We start from the raw sequence: 26124 nt of genomic DNA, 5'->3' as shown, positions 1-26124 counted from the left end.
AACTTCTTTTTCCTATCAGATGTGCATTATTGTGCTGTAACCAGATGCAAAATGATAAGCAGACTCTGTTTATTATGTACAAGCAACCCACCCTTACTTTTTACAGGTAGCACTCAAGTGCCAACATGCGGATGACTTGTCTGGCACAGTGATAATTTTGTTTAGAGGCAAGTGCATGGGCATCAATGTTGCCATGCCACTGTGACCACTGCAGGTGGTGCAGTAGTTCACAGCTCCATCACTGTCACGATCTCTGCAAATGCCAATGAAATATGCGACAGATAACATTTGAGCCTCGTGAGAACCTTCCGCCTCCAGTGTCAGTCTGGCCTAAGTATCAAAATCCCTACTGTAGTTCCTGAGATGAGGTTGTAAATACAGGCAGAAAAATGTGCTGGTGGACTTATATTTATAAGATGTATATAAGGAAACATATGCACAGACTTATAGATTAAGCTCATAATAATAATAATAATAATAATAATACTGTGTGGCACAATGGTCTGGTACAAGTCTTTTGGCTGGATGTCACTTCGGTGACTTGCGTGTCCCTAACCAGTTATCCAACCATGGAAAGGGGATCTACAGTTTAACGCTGCTTCTAAACCACATTTTGTTTCTGGCAAATCACCACATCATTGAGAGGTGAATGCAACGTTAAAAGGCAATGTGAAAAATCAATGGTCTGCCCAGTATTCAATCCCGTGACCTTTCGGTTTCCAGGCATGTCCTTTACTGCTAAACCACCATCATCAATTTCGGTCAAACTTTACTGCTCTCTGGAGTTGTTGTGGCTGTACTGACTCCTATGTGGCAATGGCCTAATTTTCACTGTGGTAAGGACTGATTTGTCATCATTCAGGCAATTTCTATGGAATATTTATAAATCATGCTCATGAACCTTCCTAGTGAATCAGTCTATCAGTCAAAACCAGATCAATATACCTATAATAGTTCCTGAGATCAGCCTGAACACACAAAGTGCAGCACAGGACATCAGTTTACATGTATACAGAAGAAGGAAGGAAGATAGATAGAAGATAATGTTCATATTTTGGCAGATAGCCACACTCAAACTAGTGAAAGATAACAAAATAAATTTGTTAACATAAACAGTGACTGGTTGCTACAATTCTATCATCAGTAACATATACTACATGTATGATCAATCAAACTTCTTGTTGCAACCATGCCCCCCCCCCTCCTTGTTCCCCCTTGTCCCCTTAATGGAGAATAATAATGGAAAACTTGCAAGATCAGTATGCAGTTAATGTAATGTTTTTAATTCACAAATATCCTTATTAATATCTACGGCTTCCTTTTAGGAATATTTTCCTGTTGTTTATATGCTATCTCATCAACAATTAAGCAATCAACTATCTTATTCCAGAACACACTGATTTTCACGGCCTGCTTTGGAATCCAACAGACACAAATGTGCTGCTGAATCCTAAAAGTCAGCTAATGATTTATCTTTGGAAATCTACAAGATAGCCACAGAGAAGAAAAATTTGTCGGTGAAGTACATCACCATAAACACAAGTGACACATGAGAGAAGTAGAAGATCAGTATCCTTTAATTGATATGCATGCAGTCGATGATTTCTGTTGACATTATGATAAAATTCCATGTCTCTGACTTCAAATGGAAGTACCTGTACATGTTTCACACCACCAACACTGAAACAAATATATCAATATGTTAAGTCCTTGGTGGAAAATAAATAATTTACAGAGTACAGGTAATAACTCACCGAATAAATACATCAGTTTCAAAAGTTACTTTAAGATCTGTATGTATGAATATTGTAGCATTACAACAACAGAAACTGCAATGAAACCTTACTGATTGGAAAAGTTATATCACATAGCAATCAGAAATTCTAATGTTAATGCCACTATTAATTATTTATTTTGCAGCTGGAAGCAGTAAAATCCACAGAACTACTAACCTGTGTCTGGTACAGGAGGACGACACCTCAGATGTTTCCTAGGGAATTTGTAAATATGGGCCCATGCATTTGTAGATGTTTTATTTCGTTTCCAAGTGGTAGGCCATGGACCATCTGAATGCTTGGCTTCACGCGTTCGTGGAAGAAAGTCCGTATAGTCGACACAATGTCTTTCCACTTTTCCTAGATGAACTTCTGAGGAAACAGTTGACGGTTTTGTTCTCCTGTGTAAAGCTAGTCCAAGAGGAGAAGACACAGGAATGGAGCAGCAACGAGTAAAATTCACGCCAGCAACCTTCCATCTCACATCTTTAGATGTTCTCTTATGTTGTACAGTAGAATTGACTTCTGTATTGTTCTTCAGGCCAAGGTAATCTAGAAATCTGTCCTGTAATATTGATGGATAGTGACAAAAATTAGAAAATATCAACGAAGAAATAACATGCACAACTGTTCTTGTAATTTAAACTTTCAAACAAATGAATTATGAAAAATTAAAGCATAAATAATACGAAATAGAGTTGACTGCACAAAAAAAAACTACAGTTTAACATAAATTAACTAACAAACAACTTTGTGGCAGGTTAAAACTGAGCGCCAGACCGAGTCACGAACTCGTGACCTTTGCCTTTCTCAGGCAAGTGCTCAACCAATTGAGCTACCCAAGCATGACTTAAGACCTGTCATCACAGCTTTACTTCTGTAAGGAACCTCATCTCTGGGGGAAAAAAAAAATTCTTTGCAATCTGTTCTGCCATAACACACACACACACACACACACACACACACACACACACACACACACACAAAAAAAAAAAAAAAAAAAAAAAAAAAAAAAAAAGTTTTGCGTCACTCCGGTTCCCAGAACTCCTGAAGAGAGATGTTGACTGTGGATATTGCATCACAGACACATCGGAGGGGGTCTGACAGCTGATCAGTTCCAGTCATTCCACCAGGAAGGAGGTACACGGCTCATGTTGCCTGTAGTTAAACCAAGCCTAGACAGTAAATAGTACGGTTTGATTGTGTCCATTGTTACTTTGTGCCAGGAATGGCTCTCAACAATGGAAGTGTCCAAGCATCTCAGAGTGAACCAAAGCAATGTTTTCCTGACATGGAGGAGATACAGAGAGACAGGAACTGTTGATGACATGCCTTGCTCAGGCTGCCCAAGGGCTACTACTGCAATGGATGACTGCTACCTACAGATTATGGCTTGGAGGAACCCTGACAGCAATGCCACCACGTTGAATAATGCTTTTTGTGCAGCCACAGGACTTCATGTTATGACTCAAACTGTGCGCTATAGGCTGCATGAAGCGCAACTTCACTCCCAATGTCCATGGCGAGGTCCATCTTTGCAGCCACGACACCATGCAGCATGGTACAGATGGGCCCAACAACATGCCGAATGGACTGCTCAGGATTGGCATCATGTTCTCTTCACCAATGAATGTCGCATATGCCTTCAACCAGACAGTTGCCGGAGACGTGTCTAGAGGCAACCCGGTCAGGCTGAACGCCTTAGACAATCTGTCCACTGAATGCAGCAAGGTGGAGGTTCCCTGCTGTTTTGGTGTGGCATTATGTGGGGTCGACGTACACTGCTGGTGGTCACGGAAGGCACCGTAATGGCTGTACGATATGGGAATGCCATCCCCCGACTGATAGTGCAACCATATTGGTGAAGCACTCGCCTTCATGGATGACAGTTCGTGCCCCCATCGTGCACATCTTGTGAATGACTTCCTTCAGGATAATGACATCGTTCGACTAGAGTGGCCAGCATGTTCTCCAGATGTGAACCCTATCGAATGCCTGGGATAGATTGAAAATGTTTGTTTATGGATGACATGACACACCAACCACTCTGAGGGGCGTACACCGAATTGCCATTGAGGAGTGGGACAATCTGGACCAACAGTGTCTTGATGAACTTGTGGATAGTATACCATGACGAATACAGGCATGCATCAATGCAAGAGGCTGTGCTACTGGGTATTAAGAGGTACCGGTGTGTACAGCACTCTGGAGAATCACCTCTGAAGGTCTCGCTCTATGGATGTGCAATGTGCAATGTGTGGTTTTCATGTGCAATAAAAAGGGCAGAAATGATGCTTATGTTGATCTCTATTCCAATTTTCTGTATAGGTTCCGGAACTTTCGGAACCGAGGTGATGCACAACTCTTTTTGATATGTGTATTTAGATTATACATTACCTTTCAATAATTGCACTTTTTTAAAAGCAAAACCGAGCGAGGTGGCGCAGTGGTTAGCACACTGGACTCGCATTCAGGATGACAACGGTTCAATCCCGTCTCTGGCCATCCTGATTTAGGTTTTCCGTGATTTCCCTAAAATCGCTTCAGGCAAATGCCGGGATGGTTCCTTTGAAAGGGCACGGCCGATTTCCTTCCCCATCCTTCCCTAACCCAAGCTTGCGCTCGTCTCTAATGACCTCGTTGTCGACGGGACGTTAAACACTAATCTCCTCCTCCTCCTTTAAAGCAAATCACTACTGATGCCTCATAAACAGTCCCCGCAGCAAGATTCATCCAAAAGACTTTGACAGTACCTATCTACAATAATATCAATAACGTTAATGGGGGAAAACGTATCTGTCTTTACAAGGCTGCCGGATGCCCAGTTTGGCCCTTTTTGTTTCGTTCAGACATTCTGGGAAAGATTGTGAACTATAAAAGACCCTGTCTAGAATCTTTGCAACTATCATTGCTTCAACCACTGGTAAGCAAAGACATGCTCTTGACAAAAGAGTTTCTCACAAGCTCAGTCAAAAAGCAAACTAATAAGTATATGGTAAAAGTGCAGACATTCTTCTGTCTTTGAAGGTGTGGCTAGTGAGGTATTAACTTTTTGTGCACTTTATTGTGCTGCCTTCTTCTTCTTCTTCTTCTTCTTATTATTATTATTCATGTATGGGCCCAATAGGACCATGCAAGGTACAATCAATCAATGTCACTTTTGGCCTTCCTTTGTGCCCAAATTTGAAACATTGTTTCAGAATGAAGCCTCAGTCTGTTTTATGATTTCCAATCAAATATCCTTTGAAAATTTTTCCATCTGAAATGTCTGTGTGAGTTATACCGGCTGTTTTAAGATACTCCTCAATCATAGTGATCCATTTAACTGGAACAGATTTGGCCTTACTTCTGTTTTTGTAGAATTCTGCTATTTGTTTTGTCAACCTAGGTGTGCCACTCTTTTAATGTGCCCATAAAATTTAAGTCTTCGTTTACTCATGTCACCACGTACGTCTGTGTATTCTTCTATTTCCTCATTACTTCTCAGCATATAAGTTTCTCCATCAGTAATATTTTCCTAATAATTTTTCTTGCTTTTGAATTTCTTCAATATCCCTCTTTCTATTTAAAATCAAAATTTCTGCTTGATAAAGGTATTCAGGTTTGATTACAGTGCTGTAATGCCTAAGTTCATGGATTTTTTAAAAATTATTATTACATTTGAGAAAAAAAGAGAGTACAGAATACAGACTTTATTGAGAATAACTTGTCAATTACTTCTCAGTTTGACTTACTTGCAAAGGCAATTAATAGCATAAATTTAAAAATTTTAATAAAAAATTGGTCTTATTTTGCCAAGAACTATGCTCTCTCACAGGTTTTTTTCTTCTCCACAAGATATAACAAATACATTAACAGATTTCCCCAACCGGAGTAAAACTAAATTCAAAATGTGGAAATACTAATGGCATTCCTCAGTGTCAAATACTTTGTTTATTTCCCACACAAGTAAACAAACCAGCAATAACATATCATACATTGCCATGATAAGAGTTTATATAATTGTTCTCGTGTTCAAGCCAGATCAGGTTTGTATTAAATTTGAGTTTTTGAAGAGCTGCACCATATTCATTGTTAGAGGTCCCTAAAAGAGAATTAAGAGTTTACTTGTTTCCTACCAATACTGTTTTGGCTGAAGATTGGACTTTTTTTTATGGCAGTTATGTATTAAATTTTCTCAGTATGTCATGCTAGAGTTAAAACATGATCTTTTAACAATATTCGTCTCTCTATTCTCTCTCTCTCTCTCTCTCTCTCTCTCTCTCTCTCTCTCTCACACACACACACACACACACACACACACACTTTTAAATATGAATGTTGTTCTGTTGTCTTCAGTCTGAAGACTGGTTTGATGCAGCACTCCGCATACTGCTCTGCCCCGCACAGTAATCTTCAATTCTGAATAACTACTACAACCCACATCCATTTTAACCTGCTTACTGTACACATCTTTTTGTTTCCTTCTGTAATTTTTACCTTCCACACTTGCCTCAAATACTAAATTGACAATTCCCTGGTGTCTCAGAATGGGCCCTATAAACTGACCCCTTCTTTATTTCTTTTCTCCCCATTTCTATTCAGTAACTCATTATTAGTTAAGTGAGCTAACCATCTAATTTTCAGCATTCTTCTGTACCACCACATTACAAAAGCTTCTATTCTCTTCTTGCCTGCACTGCTTATTGTCTCCGTTTCACTTCTGTGCAAGGCTACACTCCAGATAAATACCTTCAGAAAAGACTTCCCAACACTTAAATTTATACTCAACGTTCACAAATTTCCCTTCTTCACAAACTCTTCTTGTCATTGCCAGTCTCCTTTTTATATCCTCTTTATTTCAACCAGCTATTTTGCTGCTGAATAACAAACCTCATCCACTAGCTTTAGTGTTTCATTTCCTAACTGATTCCCTCAGTATTACCTGGTTTAATTTGACTACATTCCATTACCCTTGTTTTGCTTTTGTTAATGTACATCTTATATCCACCTTTCAAGACACTGTCCATTCCATTCAACTGCACTTTCAAGTCCTTTGTTATATCTAGAAGAATTGCTACACTGTCAGAAAATTACGAAGTTTTTATTCCTTCTCCCTGAAATTTAATTCTGTCACAAAATTTGTCTTTGGCTTCCTTCACTGCTTCGTCAATATACAGATTGCATAACATTGTGAACAGGCTGCAACTCTGTCTCACTCCCTTCCTGACCACTGCTTGCCTTTCATGTCCTTTGATCCTTACAACTGCTGCCTGGTTTCTGTACAAGTAGTATATAACATTTTGCTCCAAGTGTTTTTGTTATAACGTCAAGTTTAACACGTATATTTCAGAACGACACAACACGTGTAAGTCACAGAGTAAGTTGACAAGCAAGACATGTGTACACGTTAGTATTCGAATGAGCACTGAGTCCCAGTCTAGCGGCTGCTGCTCGGCTGGCCGGTTAGGTGGCGCAGCTGCTGCATGGCTGGCAGACAGCGCCGCACGTAGACGACGCGCGTAATTGCGCGGCGGCGCTTTGAATGATCGGCGAGTCACAACTTTTCCCCTCTTTGAAATTGTTGCACTGGTCTTGATGGAGGTGTCCTGGAGATGGCTAACGTCCATAGGCGTTCTTTGACTCACCGTAAAGTCTCGAGGAGGAGGCTTCCCGTACGGACGGAAGTGTCCCCGATGATAACGAGTCGAGATGACAGGAGACGTAGGGGTCGAATCTGCTGGGGCCCCATGCACCAATCTGCCCGTTGCGGCAAGTCCAGTTGATACGACAGGAGACATGGGCGATGTGTCGGCGTCCGTTGGAGGACGAGACAAGTAGATTTGCTCTGACAGAGGATGGTCATCCGGTTCCTGCATGGGCATGTCTCCTGGTGGTGTCCGTTCTTGTGCTGGCATCGCGATGATGGTGAGAGGGCTGCGTTGTGAGTATTGAGAGATGCCAAGATCCCGAACGTCACGTAGAGCCAAAGGTGGTGTAGCGGCATTCGGAACAGGCGTTGCTGGCACACGAGGCCGAAGCTGGTCAGAATGACGCACTGCAACACCCGTGTCCGTCTAGATTTCATACAGGCGTCTGCCACGGTGTCTTAAGATGCGGCCCGGGCTCCATTTTGGCCGCCTGCCATATCCCATATCCCCGTACCCAGATGAGGTCGTCAGCGGTGAACCGGCCAAGTGAAGGCACCCGCGGCCGTGAGGTGGAAGGCCGCAGAAGATGATGTAGCGTGCGGGGCTGTCAGCCATGTAAGAGCTCAGCCGGGCTGTGGTCGCCCGTGGGGGTGAAACGGTAAGACACCAGAAACTGGAGAAGCACATCATCAGCAGCAGAAGAAGTCAGAAGTTTCCGCATCTGAGCCTTAAATGTGCGGACCGGTCGTTCAGCCTCACCGTTGGATTGTGGACGGAACGGCGGGGGGGCCGTGACATGCATAACACCGTGACGAGCACAAAAATCCGCAAATTCGGAAGAGGCAAATTGCGGACCATTATCAGTAACAAGAGTAGAGGGGAGGCCTTCCAAAGAAAAAATATGGGCAAGAGCACTGGTGGTTGTCGCGGTGGTAGGCGACGTGCAACAGACAATGAAAGGAAAGTTAGAGTAGGCGTCAATTACGAGGAGCCAATAAGTACCTAAAAAGGGTCCCGCAAAGTCAGCATGAATGCACTCTCAGGGCTTCTCAGGCGAACGCCACGGTGACAAAGATGACTTCGGGGCAGCGGCCTGTGATGCACAAGGGCCGCAGGCAGCGACCATGTGTGCTATTTCAGAGTCGCTGCCAGGCCAGTACACATGACGGCGCGCCAGAGATTTTGTGCGAGACACACCCCAGTGCCCTTGGTGAAGGAGGCGCAAGACCGAAGCACGCAAAGACGCAGGTACCACAAAATGAGGCGAAGCATTGTCAGTGGAGAGGAGGGTAACACCATCCCCAGCCATGAGGCGGTAGCGCAAAGCATAGTAGTTCCGCAACGGATCAGAAGTCTTAGCGGACGGGCGATCTGGCCAACTCTTCTGAATACAGCGTAGAACCCGGGAGAGGGTAGGGTCAGAACACGTAGCAGCCGCCAGCCTGTCCCCAGTGATGGGGAACCTGTCCACAACCCGCTGATCGGCAACATCCAGGTGGAAACACAAAAGTTCGTCCCTATCGAATGCCTGATCAGGACCCACGGGAAGGCGAGACAGAGCATCAGCATTTGCATGTTGAGCCGTTGGCTGGAAATGAATCTCATAATTGAAACGAGACAAGTAAAGAGCCTAACGCTGGAGGCGGTGTGCAGCCTTGTTGGGAAGTGACGTTGATGGATGAAACAAGGGAACAAGTGGTTTGTGATCCATAACAAGTTGAAATTTTGAGCTATAGAGAAAAACACCAAACTTATGAAGAGCATAAATAATGGCCAAAGCTTCTTTCTCAATTTGAGAATACTTTTGTTGGGCATCCGTGAGCGTTTTGGAGGCATAAGCAATGGGTTGTTCCGAACCGTAAGAAAAACGGTACGCAAGGACTGCACCGACCCCGTATTGAGAGGCGCCTGTGGCAAGAACAAGATGTTGGCCAGGTCGATAAGTAGCCAGGCACGGGGCCTGTTTCAGCATAGTCTTCAATTTCTGGAAAGCAGCTTCGCATGACGCGGACCAGTGAAAATGCACGTTTTTATGCAACAGGCGATGCAACGGCTGAGCCACCGAAGCCGCAGACGGTAAAAACTTGTGATAGTATGCTATTTTCCCCACGAAGGCCTGCAGTTCCTTAACAGATGTAGGGCGAGGAAGGGCATCGATCACAACGACAGTTTGCTGAAGCGGACAAATACCATCCCGAGAGAGTTGAAACCCCAAGTACGTGATAGATGCCTGAAAAAATTGTGATTTCTGAAGATTAAACTTAAGACCGACAGTCTGTAAGACATGAAAAAGTGTGCGGAGATTTTGAAGATGTTCTTCAGTGGTGGAGCCAGGGACAACAATGTCGTCCATGTAATTGATACACCCAGGGACAGGGAGCAATAATTGTTCCAAGAATCACTGAAAGAGAGCAGGGGTGCTAGCAACCCCGAATGGCAAGCGTTGGTATTGATAGAGGCCGAAAGGCGTGTTAAGGACCAGAAACTGCCGGGAAGCAGGGTCGAGAGGAAGTTGATGATAAGCTTCTGACAGGTCAATTTTAGAAACATACTGGCCTCCAGCAAGTTTAGTGAACAGTTCTTCAGGACGGGGCATAGGGTAAGTGTCTATGAGGCACTGAGCATTTACAGTGGCTTTGAAATCGCCACAGAGGCGAATATCACCATTTGGCTTAGCAACGACAACGACAGGAGAGGACCACTCACTGGAAGTGACAGGAAGCAAGACCCCTGAAGTAGTGAGACGATCCAACCCCCGTTTTACCCGATCACGAAGGGCCACAGGAATGGGCCGAGCCCGAAAAAACTTAGGCCGAGCAGTGGGTTTGAGCGTGATATGAGCTTCAAAGTCGTTTGCACGGCCTAACCCAGGAGAAAAAAAGGGACGAAAATGTCGTCGACAAGGAATCCAGTTGAGCATAAGGAATAGCATCAGAGGCAATATTGACAGAGTCATCTATGGAGAACCCAAAAACGTGAAAGGCATCGAAACCGAAAAGATTTTCTTCGTTGCTCTGGTCGACCACAAATATGGGAACAGTGCAAACGACAGATTTGTAAGATACCTCAGCATTAAACTGCCCCAAGAGAGAAATCTTCTGTTTATTGTACGTCTGTAATTGCCGAGTGACAGGTGACAGGAGTGGAGAACCCAACTGAAGATACGTCTGAGAATTAATTATAGTGGCAGCAGAACTGGTATCTACTTGCATGCGAACATCTCGACCAAGGATTTGGACAGTGAGGAATAACTTCCTTGAAAGGGAAGAAGTGCAATTGACAGACAACACGGAATCAGAATCAGCATCATGTTCATGAACATCATGTATGCGGTCAGATTTGCAAATGGAAGACATGACCTTTCTTTTTGCAATTGTGACACACAGCCCAACGTTGGGGACAATCCTTGCGTGAATGTTTCGTAAAACACCGCGGACATGAAGGAAGTTGCCGGGGATACTGCTGCAGTTTCTTAGCGGGTTGTTTACGGCTAGACCGAGGCTGCGCGTGGGAGCCCACTGCGGCCACGTCAGCCGGCGGGGACGCGCCGCACGCGTCGTCAACAGCGCACAGAGGTTGTATTTCCCTGACATCACCCCACGCCTCTATTTGCACTCCAGCGGTGTGAGAAATTTCAAAAGACTGCGCAATGGAGAGAACTTCGTCTAGAGTCGGATTCGCTAACTGAAGGGCACATTGCCGAACTTCTTTGTCAGGCGCCGACCGGATAATAGCATCCCATACCATGGAATCGGCATAGGATTCTTTGTGAACGTCAGTAACAAATTGACAATTTTGACTAAGGCCATGAAGTTCAGCAGCCCAAGCGCGATAGGATTGATGTGGCTGTTTTTGACAACGATAAAAGGCAACACCAGAGGCTACCACATGCGTTTGCTTTTGAAAATAGACAGACAGAAGTGAGCACATTTCAGCAAAGGACAAAGACGCAGGATCCTTCAAAGGAGCCAATTGCGACAACAACCGATACATTTGAAGTGAAATCCAGGAAAGGAACAGAGACTTACATGGTTGTTCGTCCGTGACATGAATGCCAATAAGTGCTGTCGAAGATGTTTTTCATAATCAGACCAGTCTTCCGCCGTCTCACTGTAAAGAGGAAAAGGAGGTATAGCCAACGACGAGAAACGCCCCGCATTTGACGCCGCAACGAAATCGCGAATTGTCGCTGTTAGAAGAGTTTGCTGTTCAAGGAGATTTTGTAATAGTTGCTCGACAGTAGCCATGGAACCCTGTGGGTCAATGGTGAAAAGGAAAAATCCACTACCTCGTCGCCGATTGTTATAATGTCAAGTTTAACACATATATTTCAGAACGACACAACACGTATAAGTCACAGAGTAAGTTGACAAGCAAGACATGTGTACACGTTAGTATTCGAATGAGCACTGAGTCCCAGTCTAGCAGCCGCTGCTCGGCTGGCCGCTTAGGTGGAGCAGCTACTGCATGGCTGGCAGACAGCGCCGCACGTAGAGGACGCGCGTAATTGCGCGGCGGTGCTTTGAATGATCGGCGAGTCACAACAGTTTTACCCCTGCTACCTTCAGAATTTCAAAGACTGTATTTCAATCAACATTGTCAAAAACTTTCTCTAAGTCTATAAACGCTATAAATGTAGTAGATTTATCTTTCTTCTATGATAGGTCATAGGGCCAGTACTGCCTCACATCTTGCAACATTTCTCTGGAACCCAAACTGATCTTCCCCAAGGCTGGTTTCTACTAGTTTTTCCATTCTTCTGTTAATAATTCATGTCAGTATTTTGCAACCATTGCCTTATTAAACTGAGACTTTGTTAATATTCGTACCTGTCAGTGCCTGCTGTCTTTGGCACTGAACTTATTACATTCTTTTTCAAGCAAGAGGGTATTTCCCCCATCTCATATAAGTGTTGGAGAAAAATATGAAAACACCACGAGAAATGCATGTTTGAACACAAATGCAGATGACAGGCACACCCACAGGTTGTGCTGTTGTATTTGACCATGGATAACACCTGTGCAATGTCCTCAATATGTTGCAGGTGTCAACTGTGGTCAGAACAGTATTCTGTGTAGTTCTGTCTTTCAGGGCCAAGTTAACATGAACCTGGGCAAAACGGTTGTGCTCATATGGTGGGTGCTTCCATAACCAAGATGGTCAAAGTGTTTGGTGTTTCAGGAACCACCATATCGATGATCTATACTACATACAAGGAAAGCATAAAATCATGTGCAAAGTTACAATGCAGACAAAGGTGTGTGATGAGTGGTCGTGATGAACAGTCACTCAAGAGGATTCGAAAAATAAGATGACAAAAGCTGCAAACGTCACTGCAGAACTAAGTGTTATACCCACGAACCCTGTTAGCACCAAAGAGAGCTCCATATGTAGGGAACAGTAGGGCCAGTTGGACTTCCAAAACAACTCCACAAGTGAGGCAAATGCCCGTAACACAAAAATGCAGTGCTGAAGCCATAAAACCTGGGCTATGAAGCAATGAAAGAAACTCGTTTGGTCAAAAAACTCTTGTTTCACATTGTTTCCAACTTCTGGCCAAGTTTACATCCCACAAGTGATTCATGGTGGAGGTTCAAAGAGGATTTGGGCAGCGGTATCACTGTATTCCATAGACCCTATGATACTCTGCAAGGTCACTTTACAGCCAAGGATTGAGAGACCATTTTGGCCAGTCAGTTCCATCCCACTATCCAATTTTTGTTCTCCAGTGGGCATGAGGATGAAGTGTCATATCTAGCTCTATATTAATGCAAGACTGCTATCTACCTCCATCATTTTTATCTGAACTTGCCACTGTTTTGTGAGAAGAATGGTAAAGATCCCCTCTGAAACAATACAAAACCTATATTTATTCATTCCAGGATAACAGGAAGCTGTTTTGAATGAAAACACTTTTTCTGCACCATATTAGACATGGTAATGTGTAGAGTTTGTGGTGTTTGCATATTTTTAATGCCTCTTTTATATTTTGCACTTCGTGTGGTATAGTTTCATCATGGATGGTTCTCTCAAGGTATTAACAGTTCTGAGGGAATGTCATCTACTCAAGGGGCCTTGTTTTTGGTACCTCTTTCAGTGGATAACAAACAGAAAATGAATGAAAATATTTCACTTGTTGATCACTTATTAATAAGCACAAATTCATCTCCTTTACAGTTTACAATTCAGTCTCTTTGTGTTGACTGCCGAGAGAAACATGGTAGCAATATTGCATTCTTTTACTCTCTTGTCTCCATTCAGTTAATTTTATGAGATAGAGCTGTAATGGATACAGGAAAAAAATTGAAATCTAAGGTGCAACCAAATGTAAACAAACAGATGGAAAAAAGTAAGTACACTGTTTATTATTTCAAAAGTAATTGCCATAACTATTAATACATTCATCCCACTGTGAGATAAGACCATCAATGCCTTCATGGAAAAATGTTTGCGATTGCCTCTGGAACCACAATGGTACACAGGTGTGTACCTCTTCGTACCAAGCAAATCGTCAACCGTGAATGTCTCTCTTCAGGGTACCAAAATATGGATATCACATGGGGAGAGATAGAGACTGTATGGAGGATGTGTAAGGGTTTTCCAGTGAAACTTCTGCAGCATACACTACCTCTGCAGCCTGTGTCATACAGTCCCGATCTCTCCCCATACAATTTTGATATTTCTGGAGCCATGAAGAAAGATGTTAGTGTTACAACTGTGATTCCGTAGGCAACTGCAAACATTTTTCCATGGAGGCATTGCCCGTCTAATGTCTCAGTGGGATAACTGCATCAACAGTTATGGTGATTACTTTTCAAATAATATACAGTTTTCTTTCTTTTTTCAAATGGTTCAAATGGCTATGAGCACTATGCTACTTAACTTCTGAGGTCATCAGTCGCCTAGAACTTAGAACTAATTAAACCTAACTAACCTAAGGACATCACACAATCCATGCCTGAGGCAGGATTCGAATCTGCGACCGTAGCGGTCGCTTGGTTCCAGACTGTAGCGCCTAGAACCGCACGGCCACTCCGGCCGGCTTTCTTTTTTCCCCCACATATTTTGTTATCATGTGGCTGCCCTTTATATTTAAAGTCTAAGTATATAAAGTTGGCTACCAATCTTCTTGCAAAGGCCTGTTACAAACCAAAAGTATTTACACATTAATATCAGAACAGTTTCAGATGCATAGAAAAGGACAATATGCATACCTAAGAATTCATTAAAACTCTCTGTTTCAGACCTATTCCCTCTACCAGTCTATAGAAACTTGTTTCAGCTGCCAAAATATTTTTGAGAAATAGTCAAACATTTTAAGCAGGGGTTTGTACTAAAACAAAATTCTATTAATATTTTCTGACTTCCTATGAAACACAGGATATTTATAAGTGTTTCGTATGTGCACACTGCACCCTTCAAAAATCACTACAGGAAACAAAATGATCTGCATCATAAAGTACAAATGATTACACACATATGAAAAAGCTTAACATGAGAGATGAAATTTATGGGTTTCAGGTTTTAAGGAAGCCTCTGATGATGACTGTTCCCTCTCCTTTAGCCCTGTTCTACATCTACATCCTGCAAACCACTGTGAAGTGCATGGTAGAGGGTATGTCCCACTGTACCAGTTATAAAGGTTTCTTCTCATACCATTCATGTATGGAGCACAGGAAGAATGATTGCTTAGATGCCTTTGTGTGTGCTGTAATTAATCTAATCTTCTCCTTATGACCCCTATGGGAACAGTATTTAGGGGGTTCTAGTATATTCCTATGTCATCAATTAAAGCTGGTTCTCAAAAATCTGTAAATAGGCTTTTTAGGAATAGTTTACATCTATCTTCACGAGTCTACTAGTTCAGTTTTTTCAGCATCTCTCTCTCTACCTCTCTCCCACAGGCCAAATAAACCTGTAACCATTCTTGCTGCCCTTCACTGTACACATGCAATATCCCCCGTCAGTCTTATTTAGTATGGTTCACACACACTTGAGAATATTCCAGGATGGATCGCACGAGTGATTTGTAAGCCACTTACTTTGTAGACTGATTGCATTTCCAAAGTATTCTACAATAAACTGATGTCTACCACTGGCTTTAGCCACAACATAGCCTATGTGATCACTCCAACTGATACCTCTACAAAGTGTTACACATCCAAGCATTTGTACAAGATTGCCAACTCAAAATTACTGCATTTCTGCATTTTTGTTTGTTAGTGCACAACTTTACTTTTCTAAACATTTGAATCAAATTTCCAATCTATGCACCATTTTTAAATCTTATCAAGATCTGGCAATATTTGTGCAGCTTCTTTCAGACAGTACTTCATTATGGATAACTCCATCATCTGCAAATGGTTTGAGGTTACTGTGAATATTGTCTGCAAGGTCATTAATACACAACACGAACAGTAAGAGTCCCAACATACTTCCCTGGCGCACTCATGAATTTACTTCTACACCTGACAATGACTCTCCATCTAATATAACACACTGTCTCTTCACTAACAAAAAATCTTAAATCCAGACACAAATTTTGCATGATGTCCCATATGATCATACTTTTGATTGTAAGTGTAGATGTGGTGCCGAGTAAAATACTTTTCAGAAATCAAGAGATACTGCTTATATCTGACTGCCTCCAAAGCTCTCAGTATGTCATGTGAGAAAAGCATGAGATGGGTTTTGCATGATCAATGTTTTCAGAATCCATGCTGGTTGGCATGCATCTTTTCAGTGGTAAAAGGATTAAATTGGGGCAATTCCCCTGGGTTTTCCTTTGTAAAGGAACATTTGAAGATGGAGTTATGCATTTGAGCTTTTGTTTTGCTACCCTCAGGTTAGTTCCTATCTTATTTGCAAGTGACTGGACACTAAATTTGGTGCCACTAACAGCCTTTACATATGACCAGAATTTCTGTGTGTTGTGTGTAGGATGACAATATCCTGCTATGGTAGTTAATGAAGACTTCAGACATTGCTCTCTTTACAGCTGAATGCATTTCATTCAGCACCTCTCTATCTATGGTCCTATGATTTGTTTTACATTTATTATGCAGTAGTCTCTGTTCCTTTAGAATTTTCTTTATGGTGACTGCATACCATGGAGGGTCCCTTCATTATGAACAGTTCTACTGGGTACATATCCACCCAATGCATGGTCAACTATTTGTTTTAAACTTGAGCCATAGTTCCTCTACATGCTCTTGCCCTATGCTGAAAGTTTCAAGTTTCTCATTGAGATACGACACTACTGTTTTTTTTTAATCTAGTTTACTGTGTGTGTGTGTGTGTGTGTGTGTGTGTGTGTGTGTGTAAAACCTTTGTCTTTTGATCACTGCTGTCACAACCATTCCATCCAATATATTTCCATTTTGAGTGAGGTTCTGAACTATCTGTTCTAGGTACTTTTTGGAGAAGGCATTTAGTAATGTTTCACAGGATGTCTCATCACACCCACCACTAACAAAACTGTAATTTTCCCAATTGATTGTGGATGATTAAAGTCTAGATGATTACAGTGTGATTGGTGAACTTACACATAAATGAACTGATGTTTTCTATAAAGTTTTCAATTACATCAGGAGGTGATTCTGTTGGGTGACAGGAGGATACAATTACCATTTTATGCCCACCCCTGATACGGAGTCTTGCCTAAACAATCTCACATGCAGCTTCAATTTCTATCTCACAGGATTTGAGTTTTTTGTCTACTAAGACAAATACACTGCCTCCACTCCCCATTAGCTTAACCCTTCAATATACACTTAGATTTCCCCCCAAAATCTCACAGCTATCAATTTAAGGTTTTATCCAACTTCCTGTACCTAGTATTATGCAAGTTTAACTGCTTTTCCAGAGTTCTTCAAACTCTATTACTCTGCTGTGAATGCTTCAGCAGTTAACTAATAAGATTTTAATACTCTTGCCTGGGGAGGGGGGCGCATTATTTTGAATCTTACATTTATACCTCTTGGTCTCCTCTTAGTCTCCAACTGCTATAGTTACTTTGAATAGATGGAGAGTTGCCTTGTGTGCAGTCAGCTACCTGGGTAGGAGCTTCTGATGTGTTGTGCACACCTGACCCATTTAGGCGGACCACACAATTCTGAACCTCATGGCACAAGTTCAGGAAGTCACAATCAAAGTATCTGGTTCAGGCCTTTCACTCAATCCAGTATCAGAGGGCCATGATCAGTTCTCGGGACAATGCTGCAAACAGTGAGTTTTGGTGATATCCTGTGTGCAAAGCTCATCTTCTCAACCTTCTCTGACACTGGAGCCCACACAACAGGCATCATTTGTTCCAACGTGCACCAGAATCTGCAGTTGGTTGCATCCTGTTCCCTCAATGGCTGTCGGAATAGGCTCTTCAACACACTGAAGGAGACCCCCAGGCATGCACCCAGTGTTCTTTCCTGCCCCTTGCTGCGATTTCCCTAAGGGGCACCATCATTCACTGTACATTTGAATTGCCAATCATTAATAGACCCCTACAATTTTGCACTTGCTTCCTCTTGACACAGGACAAAGCAGGTTCCCCAAAAATTGGAAAAGTGCATCCCATTGACTCAGTTTCAGTTTCAGTGAAAGATAACATATCGAACTTGTTGGTTAGGGGGATCAGTATAACATCCAGTGTGCACCGTGGTCCCAATCTTCCCTGTACAGGACACCTATATCTACTGTTGGCATGCCACTCCCAACCAACTGGAGGAGTAATGATCCTGTACATCCTGCAGAAGTGACAAAATCCACATGAGAGGATAGTACTTGAGGTACCTTTTGTACCAGAGGTATATGACTCTTGGGAACTCTTCCAACACACATTCACAGTAGTTGCTAATCATTTGACAGGAGTCAGGGCAATTTCCAGTTGTTTACCGACATTGACCAGCTCATCCTGTGTTGAAGAACAGCATTCACAGTGGGGTTACACTGTGGCTGGTGCACTGTATTACAGGACAGTGAACAAATAATTTTAAACTAAGCTTCTTGATTATCTTTTAAACTGTTGAGCTCAAAACTTATTAATATCCAATACAACTAAAGCAAATATACGAAAGGAGATTTCTATTAAGACAACAGAAAAACCTGTGGTTAAAATTACTATCTTCCTAAAACTTTTTATTGTTAATTATAGATCACAACAAACTCTCAGGAATAGAGCTAATTTAGGATAAATGTAGATAATGCATACTCCTCTAAAAGCAACAACTAACTGTAATACAATAAGCTAGTTACAACATCTGCTACAATACTTAAATCACAAATGTCATTTTACTATGAATTAGATTATGTACAGGACAATGGTAACTTCCAAAAACTCTCAAAAATTTAGGTTTTTATTCCATCAATATACACTGAAATTTGGAGTGATATATTCTCCGGCAGTAATTGTGAATCAAAAACACAGATTTAAGATGAAATAAGTTATCCACAACATACATACTGGTAACTTATGAAAATCTGCAAAAATGTGGTTTTGTAAGCATCTGAAAATTCTAAAAAATAATCAATTTCTCACATAATAATACAATGAAACTAGAGAATGACTATTTTGAATGAGAATAGGCCTACCATTTTCAAACATTTTAAAAGAGCACAAATTTGTTCAAGCTGCAACTGTTGATAACAGGATGAGTACATCATGGTTGGCAGCCCTGCAGCCAGGCGACTTGCGCGAGTTTTGGTGTTCTCGTAAAAATAAGTCATTTTAGATTATAAAAACACATAGTTTAGTACTGATTACATGGTAAATAGATGTATTAGTGTGCCTTTTTGAGCGTACCATGAAAGGTTTCATTTTTCGTTAAGTAATATAGCAGAAAACGTGAAAAGATCATACAGTCGTATTTTCTGTTTACGTTTTGCCACAGCAAATCTATAGAATTTTGTTTAGTTATTCTTTGCTCTCTCCAGCAATTTAACTGTAGCGTACCTCTTCACTATTTAACTCACATTTCCGGAAGGTAGCGTAAAGTTTAAGCTCTTGTTTCAGAAACTTTGCACTGTTGTTTTTGTTTACACACAGTTGCGGATAGGCCAAATTTGTGGAACCATATTTTCGTGTTTGTCTGTAATTTAACTGACTTACTCTTAATAAACTATTATGTTTATCATGAGTGAAAAGTGCTTGACTTGCAGTAGAAGTGTTAGGTCAGGGCTTTGGTGTGACAGGTGTTGTAGTTTTTCCCATGTGGGTGACTGTGGTGGCATGGGACTAGGGGAAGTAAATGAGACACATTAGTGGTTTTATAGTATATGTAGTAGAGATAGGAAGATACTAGAACAGGAGGGGAAAACTGCCACCCTTCAGGCTGAGTTAGACAAGGCCAGGGGAGATCTTGACGGGTTACGGAGTGAGAAGGGTAAAGAGAGGTGGGAAGTGGTAACAGGTGGAACAGGCCTAGAACTTTGTCTGACAGCTTCGTGGTGAATGTGGAAAATAGATTTCACCTGTTGCGTCAGTTAGAAGCTGGTGAGCCTCAAGCAGTTGCAGGTGTAGACAGGGCACAACAAACTTCCAGCAGCAAATTGAAAAGTAAGAATGTAGGGAAATCAGTAAAGAGAAAGAAAGTGTTGTTGTTAGGTAGTTCTCACGGAAGAGGTGTTGGCCAACTTTTGCAGGATGAACTAGGATCAGAATACCACGTCACCAATATTTTTAAACCTAGTGCTGGTATGGAGCAGGTGACAGACGATTTAGGATCACTTTGGAACGATTTCACAAAGGAAGACACCGTGGTTATTGTGGATGGGGCAGGTAATAGTATTGACAGAGATCCTGGGTACAGTATAGAGCAGGGCCAGCCAAACGCTGCACAGTGTGCAGACGTGCCGAAGTGCTGCACATGTGCGCACGTGTGCGACAGCGACATCTGTTATTAGACATGCATCCTAAATGAACGGCAGCGGCTCCACTTCCCTGTTTATGTGGTACAAGCAAGAGCGCAACATACCCAGTCTCGTTTACCCCTGGTAACCGTAACCTTAACAGAGAAGTACTGAGAAATAGCAAGTACTGTGAAAAAGCAAAGGACAGGAGATCTATGTTCTCAGTCATTTAAAAATGACTGGGAACTGTAATTCTTTTTTGTAGCCGTTGGTGAAAACTCACAGTGTTTGCTATGCCGCCGAATAATAGGCGGCCAGCGTAAGTTTTCAATTGAATGACACTACAATACATATCACAAAGACGAGTGTAGTGTACTCAAGAGTGAAGAACTGCAATCAAAATTAAATGTCCTTAAGAAAATGGATGAGACACATCAACTCGATTATCATTTCTCATGACCAGTGATAAACATGTTTGGATTTATTCCTTTCATAATTAAAAATTATTGTTTACTAACTGTGCATTAGTGCCTCATTCTGCTCCATGTTACATTATCATCAGGAAAGTTGGTCATTAAACCGATTGTTACAATGTATACTTACATTTAGGTTCTTTTTTTTTTTTTTTTTTAATATATGAAGGGCTACGCTCAGCTGAAGTCGATAAAACGTAACATTCATCTAATTGTCGGTTATTATGCAGATTTCAGACGGAGCTGATGAAAAATGTAGCAATAATGGAATTGAAATAACAGGTGATCGAGAGGTCTGCGGTTATCATTCTGTTCAGAGGTCAGTGAGACAGAAATTATGTGGGTGTAACTGAGGGCACCAAGAATTAGTTATAGGAAACCTTGCATTAGTTTAATGTTATTTGAAATCATGAATAAGGTTCGTCGGAAGTCGCTAAGTGCTCTCTTTCTTAAATACTAGATCAAAAACATTACTCGTATTTACGTGCTGTCATTCAAGCTGCCTTAATAAAAACCCACTGTTGTTAACTGTATTACTTGTCTTACTGGGTTAAACTGTTAACATAAAAGTAGACGTCTCAATGAGTAGACTGCGACAGTATTTTAAATGTTTAATACGCGAAATACCTTCCCATGGTGGCTTGCAAGCTGTGGAAAGCGCACTAGAATGCGCCGGTACAGAGTATCCCAGCAAGTGGATAAAGCGACATCTGTGCGTAGAAACATGCATGACATGAACGCTGACGGCTGCGGTGTGCACGCTGTGACCCGGAAGTTGCACATGTGCAGGAGCACCGCACGCGTGCAGAATTTCTGGCCGGCCCTGGTACAGAGTGTGACCTGGCAAAGATTACATCAGCATCGAAGCATACTAGTGTTGAGTTTGTAACTGTTCTTGGGCGCTATGACTGACCTCATTTGACCTCTTCTGTCAAGAGAGTTAATTTGGAGTTGGAACGGCTGCTTATGTCGGGTGCAGGATGATGTGGTTCCTGTTAATTCTCTCAATAGGTGGGATACTAGGCATAGCCTTCACCTCAACGGGAAAGGGAAGGGTAAACTGGCTGGGAAAATAGCAGGGAAGTTAAAGGCGAGAGGCACTGTTATGGGGTTCAGAAAAGACCCTTTTTTAGGGTAAGGAGGACAGAAATAAACCAAATTTTAAGAGAGGTTAGGACTGATACAAACATTCAGTTTGAGAAAGAAACCAAAAAATATAATTGTAGCTTATTACATCAGCATAAACAGCTATTGGTTAATAATTTTCAACAGTCAGCAGATATTTCAACTCAGTCAATGTGAAATGTCAGCTATCTTTACTGCATCAAAATATTCGAGGACTGAGAAATAAAATTAATGAATTAATTATCTGCATAGATTAATTAGAGTCTTCAAACCCAGCTGACGTAATCTGCCTCTCTGAACATCATGTGACCGTTGGTATAGAACTTTTAAGTGTTACAGGGTTTAGGTTAGCATCTTACTTTTGTAGAGCAGAAATGGAGAAAGGAGGAGTTGCCACGTTCATCAGGAACTGTCACAAATTTAAGAACATAGACATTCATAAATTTTGCCTAGAATAGCATATGGAAGCATGTGCAACAGAAGTAGAATTTAACAAAAAATCTTTCATAATATTAAGTGTATATCGAGCACCTGCAGGAAACTTTAATCTGTTCATAAACCACCTTGAAGCTGCACTGGCCCATTTAACAACCAAAAACAAAGAAATAGTGGTTGCTGGTCACTTCAATGTCGATTTCCTTAAAGACTCTCCCAATAAGAACTTATTTGAGTTAGTAACACTATCATTCAACTTAATACCCACTGTAAAGTGCCCCAATTGCTCACAAACAGCCATTCATAATATCTTTATAGAAAAGGCCAAAGAACAAAATTATATCACAAAACCAATAGTCAATGGCCTCTCAGACCATGACATGCAGTTCCTTCTGTTAAATGTTAATACTGAACAGGATATAAAATCTGTTAAATCTGAGCTCAAGAAGGTAATCAGTAAGCCAATAATTGATTATTTTAGGACACTACTCAGAGACATTCACTGGACTGATGTTTATAGTGCTTACCTTATTTGAACACTGTTTTCCCCCAAAACTAACCAAGGTTAGAGCAAAGTCTACAAAGAAGCCATGGATTACTCAAGGAATAGGGGTATCTTGTAAACAAAAAGAAAACTGTATCTGTCACTCTGAAACAGTTCTGATGTTGATGCTATAGCATATTACGAGAAATACTGCAAACTATTAAAGACTGTAATATGGACATCAAAGCAAATACATTACAAGGAAAAGATAGTCATATCAGATAACATAATAAAGACAATATGGGATGTAGTGAAGAAGGAGACCAGCAGAACCAGACGTGAAGAGGGACAAATGACATTAAGAGTAAATGATACATTGGTGACAGATGTGTATAGTGTTGCAGAACTTTTTAACAAACATTTTATAATGGTTACTGAAGAGATGATGTCAGGGTCTGTAGATGCTGCTATGGAATACCTCAGACCAGACATTTCATTTCAAGTAACTTCCATAATATGAACTTGATCCTCACCACCCCAGCAGAAATATGTCCATCATAAAATCTTTAAAATAAAAAAAAATCTAGTGGGTATGATGAAATATCAAAAAAGTTACTTAAAGAATGTGATTCTGAGTTAAGTAACATATTAATCTATCTGTGTAACCAGTCATTTATCAGTGGAATATTTCCTGAATGGTTGAAATAGCTGAAGTTAAGCCACTGTTTTGTTTTAAGAAGGGAGATAAAGAAATAGCATCAAATTTCTGCCCAATTTCACTTTTGCCAGTATTCTCAAAAATTTTAGAAAAAGTAATGTACAATCAGCTTTATAACCATCTTATCTCAAATAACATACTGTCAAAGTCGCAGTTCGGATTTCTAAAAGGTTCTGATATTGAGAAGGCTATCTACACCTACAGTGAAAATGTGCTTAAATCATTAGACAAAAAATTGCAGGCAACTGGTATATTTTGTGATCTGTCAAAGGCATTCGACTGTGTAAATCACAATATCCATTTAAGTAAGTTAAGATATTATGGTGTAACAGGAAATGCTGCAAAATGGTTCAAATCTTATGTCTCTGGCAGGAAACAAAGGGTGTTATTAGGAAAGAGATATGTATTAAGCTATTAGGCATCATCCAACTGGGAACTAATTACATTTTGGGGCCCTTACTTTTTCTTGTGTATATCAATGACCTTTCATCAGTAACATTACCAGATGTTAGTTTTGTTTGCCGATGTTACAAACATTGCAATAAATAGCAAATCAAGTGTAGTCTTAGAAAGATTGGCCAATAAAATATTTGTGGACATTAATCACTGGTTCCTAGCCAATTCTTTGTCACTAAACTTTGAAAAAACACACTACATGCAGTTCAGAACTTGTAAGGGGTGTCCCATGAGTATATGTCTAACATACGATGACAAGAAAATAGAAGAAGTGGACAGTGTTAAATTCTTGGAATTACAGCTAGATAATAAATTCAACTGGGAGGAGCACACCGCAGAACTGATGAAGCTCCTTAACAAATCTCTGTCTGCAATGTGAATTGTGACAGACATAGGGTATATAAAAATGAAAAAGCTTAATTTCACTCCATAATGTCATATTGGATTATTTTTTGGGGTAATTCATAAAGCCAAGATAAAGTTTTCCGGGCACAAAAACACGCAGTAAGAGTTATATGTGGTGTGAACTCAAGAACATCCTGTAGAAGCCTGTTTAGGGAACTATTGCTTCCCAATATATTTATTCCTTAATGAAATTTGTCATTAAAAATATATCACTTTTTCAAACCAACAGCTCAATTCATGGAATCAATACTAGAAATAAGAATAATCTTCACAAGGATTTAGTCACTTACTCTTGTACAAAAAACTGTGCATTATTTAGGAACATACATTTTAAATAACTTGGCAGCAGCCATAAAAAGCTTAACAACCAATGAAATTCAGTTCAAGAGAAGCCTAAAGGATTCATTGGTGGCTAACTCCTCCTAATCCATTAATAAATTTCTCAGTAGAACCAACTGATTTTGTGTGTGTGGGTGTAAAATGATTCCACCATACAGTGTTCATTAAAGAAAATGACGATCATTCCCCTTGGGACCTGTGGAATGGCACATTAGCTTATTTGTTTGAGTTGTAAATATTTGTCATGTATTATTGTTTTTCTGACATGTTCTAGGTCCTGGAGGACCTCCTTACTACAGATCAATTGGAATGAAAGTAAATCTAATCTACTCTAATCTAATCTAATGGCACTTGCAAATGTTCAAAATTTCACACTATATCACAATACAAATGAGTACTGGTACAACTGATCAAATATTATGCGGAAATGACACGAACAGTAAAATATGTAAATACAGTATTTAAAATCGGCACATGAATCTGGCATATGCAGCCTCACACAAAGGAAAATTCCGAAGTCAACTTTTACATATAAATAAAGGTGTGAATTGTAACAATGTTGTGAAAAGGAAAGTTGCTACTGACCATATAGCGGAGATGCTGAGTTGCAGATAGGCACAACAAAAAGATTGTCACAAATATAGTTTTCGGTCAGTAAGGCCTTCATCAAAATTAGATGACAGACACACACACACACACACACACACACACACACACACACACACACGATGGCAGTCTCACGCAAATGAGGCCACACTCAGCTGCTTGAGACTGCAGTGATGTGTGTGCAGAGAGAGAGAGAGTGAGAGTGTGTGTGTGTGTGTGTGTGTGTGTGTGTGTGTGTGTGTGTGTCATCTAATTTTGACACAGGTCTTACTGGCCAAAAACCTATAGTTGTGACAGGCTTTTTGTTGTGCTTATCTGCGACTCAGCATTTCCGCTATATGGTGAGTAGCAACTTTCCTTTTCACGGTATTGTTACATTCCATCCTGGATTTTCCATGGTTTGATTAAAAGTGTGAGTTGCACAGCTTTTTTACTCAGCCGATTTTTGAGACAACTTCTACACTGGTGTGCCGCAGATGAACATTGGAGCATCAGTTTATCACGGTCAAAGTCGCGAAAATGTGCAGCACCGACAAAGCACATTTTCTGCCTGGAGCAGCTAACAATGCCATGCTGCATTTATGCAAGTAGATGATATCAGCTGGGGCTGCTCACTAATGTGCTGCAGCAATGCCTCAATTGTCTTTAACTCTTCCAAATGTGGGATGAGATTTCTCCTAGCATCTGATGAGATTTCTCCTAGCATCTAAGTTTGTCCCCTCTTCTTGTGTTTCTCCCCCTTGTGTCAACACTTTCACAATATTGTTGTCAGTTATTTCACCTACTTCATCATTCGATATCTGTTCGGCGACATCCTCCGGACGACATCCTCACG

General features: G+C 41.0%; 1 protein-coding gene across 1 annotated transcript in view; it reads right to left on the bottom strand.

Annotated features, from left to right (window-relative positions):
* The window catches only part of LOC126470173 (uncharacterized), a 271424-nt gene that overhangs the window by 12265 nt on the left and 233035 nt on the right, over nt 1-26124 (bottom strand). The window contains exon 9 of the mRNA XM_050097819.1: nt 1953-2340. Within this exon, the coding sequence (XP_049953776.1) occupies nt 1953-2340 (388 nt within the window). The remainder of the gene's footprint in view (nt 1-1952; nt 2341-26124) is intronic.

Source organism: Schistocerca serialis, chromosome 3 (assembly GCF_023864345.2).
Source record: "Schistocerca serialis cubense isolate TAMUIC-IGC-003099 chromosome 3, iqSchSeri2.2, whole genome shotgun sequence".
Classification (NCBI taxonomy): Eukaryota; Metazoa; Arthropoda; class Insecta; order Orthoptera; family Acrididae; genus Schistocerca; species Schistocerca serialis.
The sequence above is the reverse complement of the archived record's forward strand: the minus strand, read 5'-3'. Positions and strand labels throughout refer to the sequence as shown.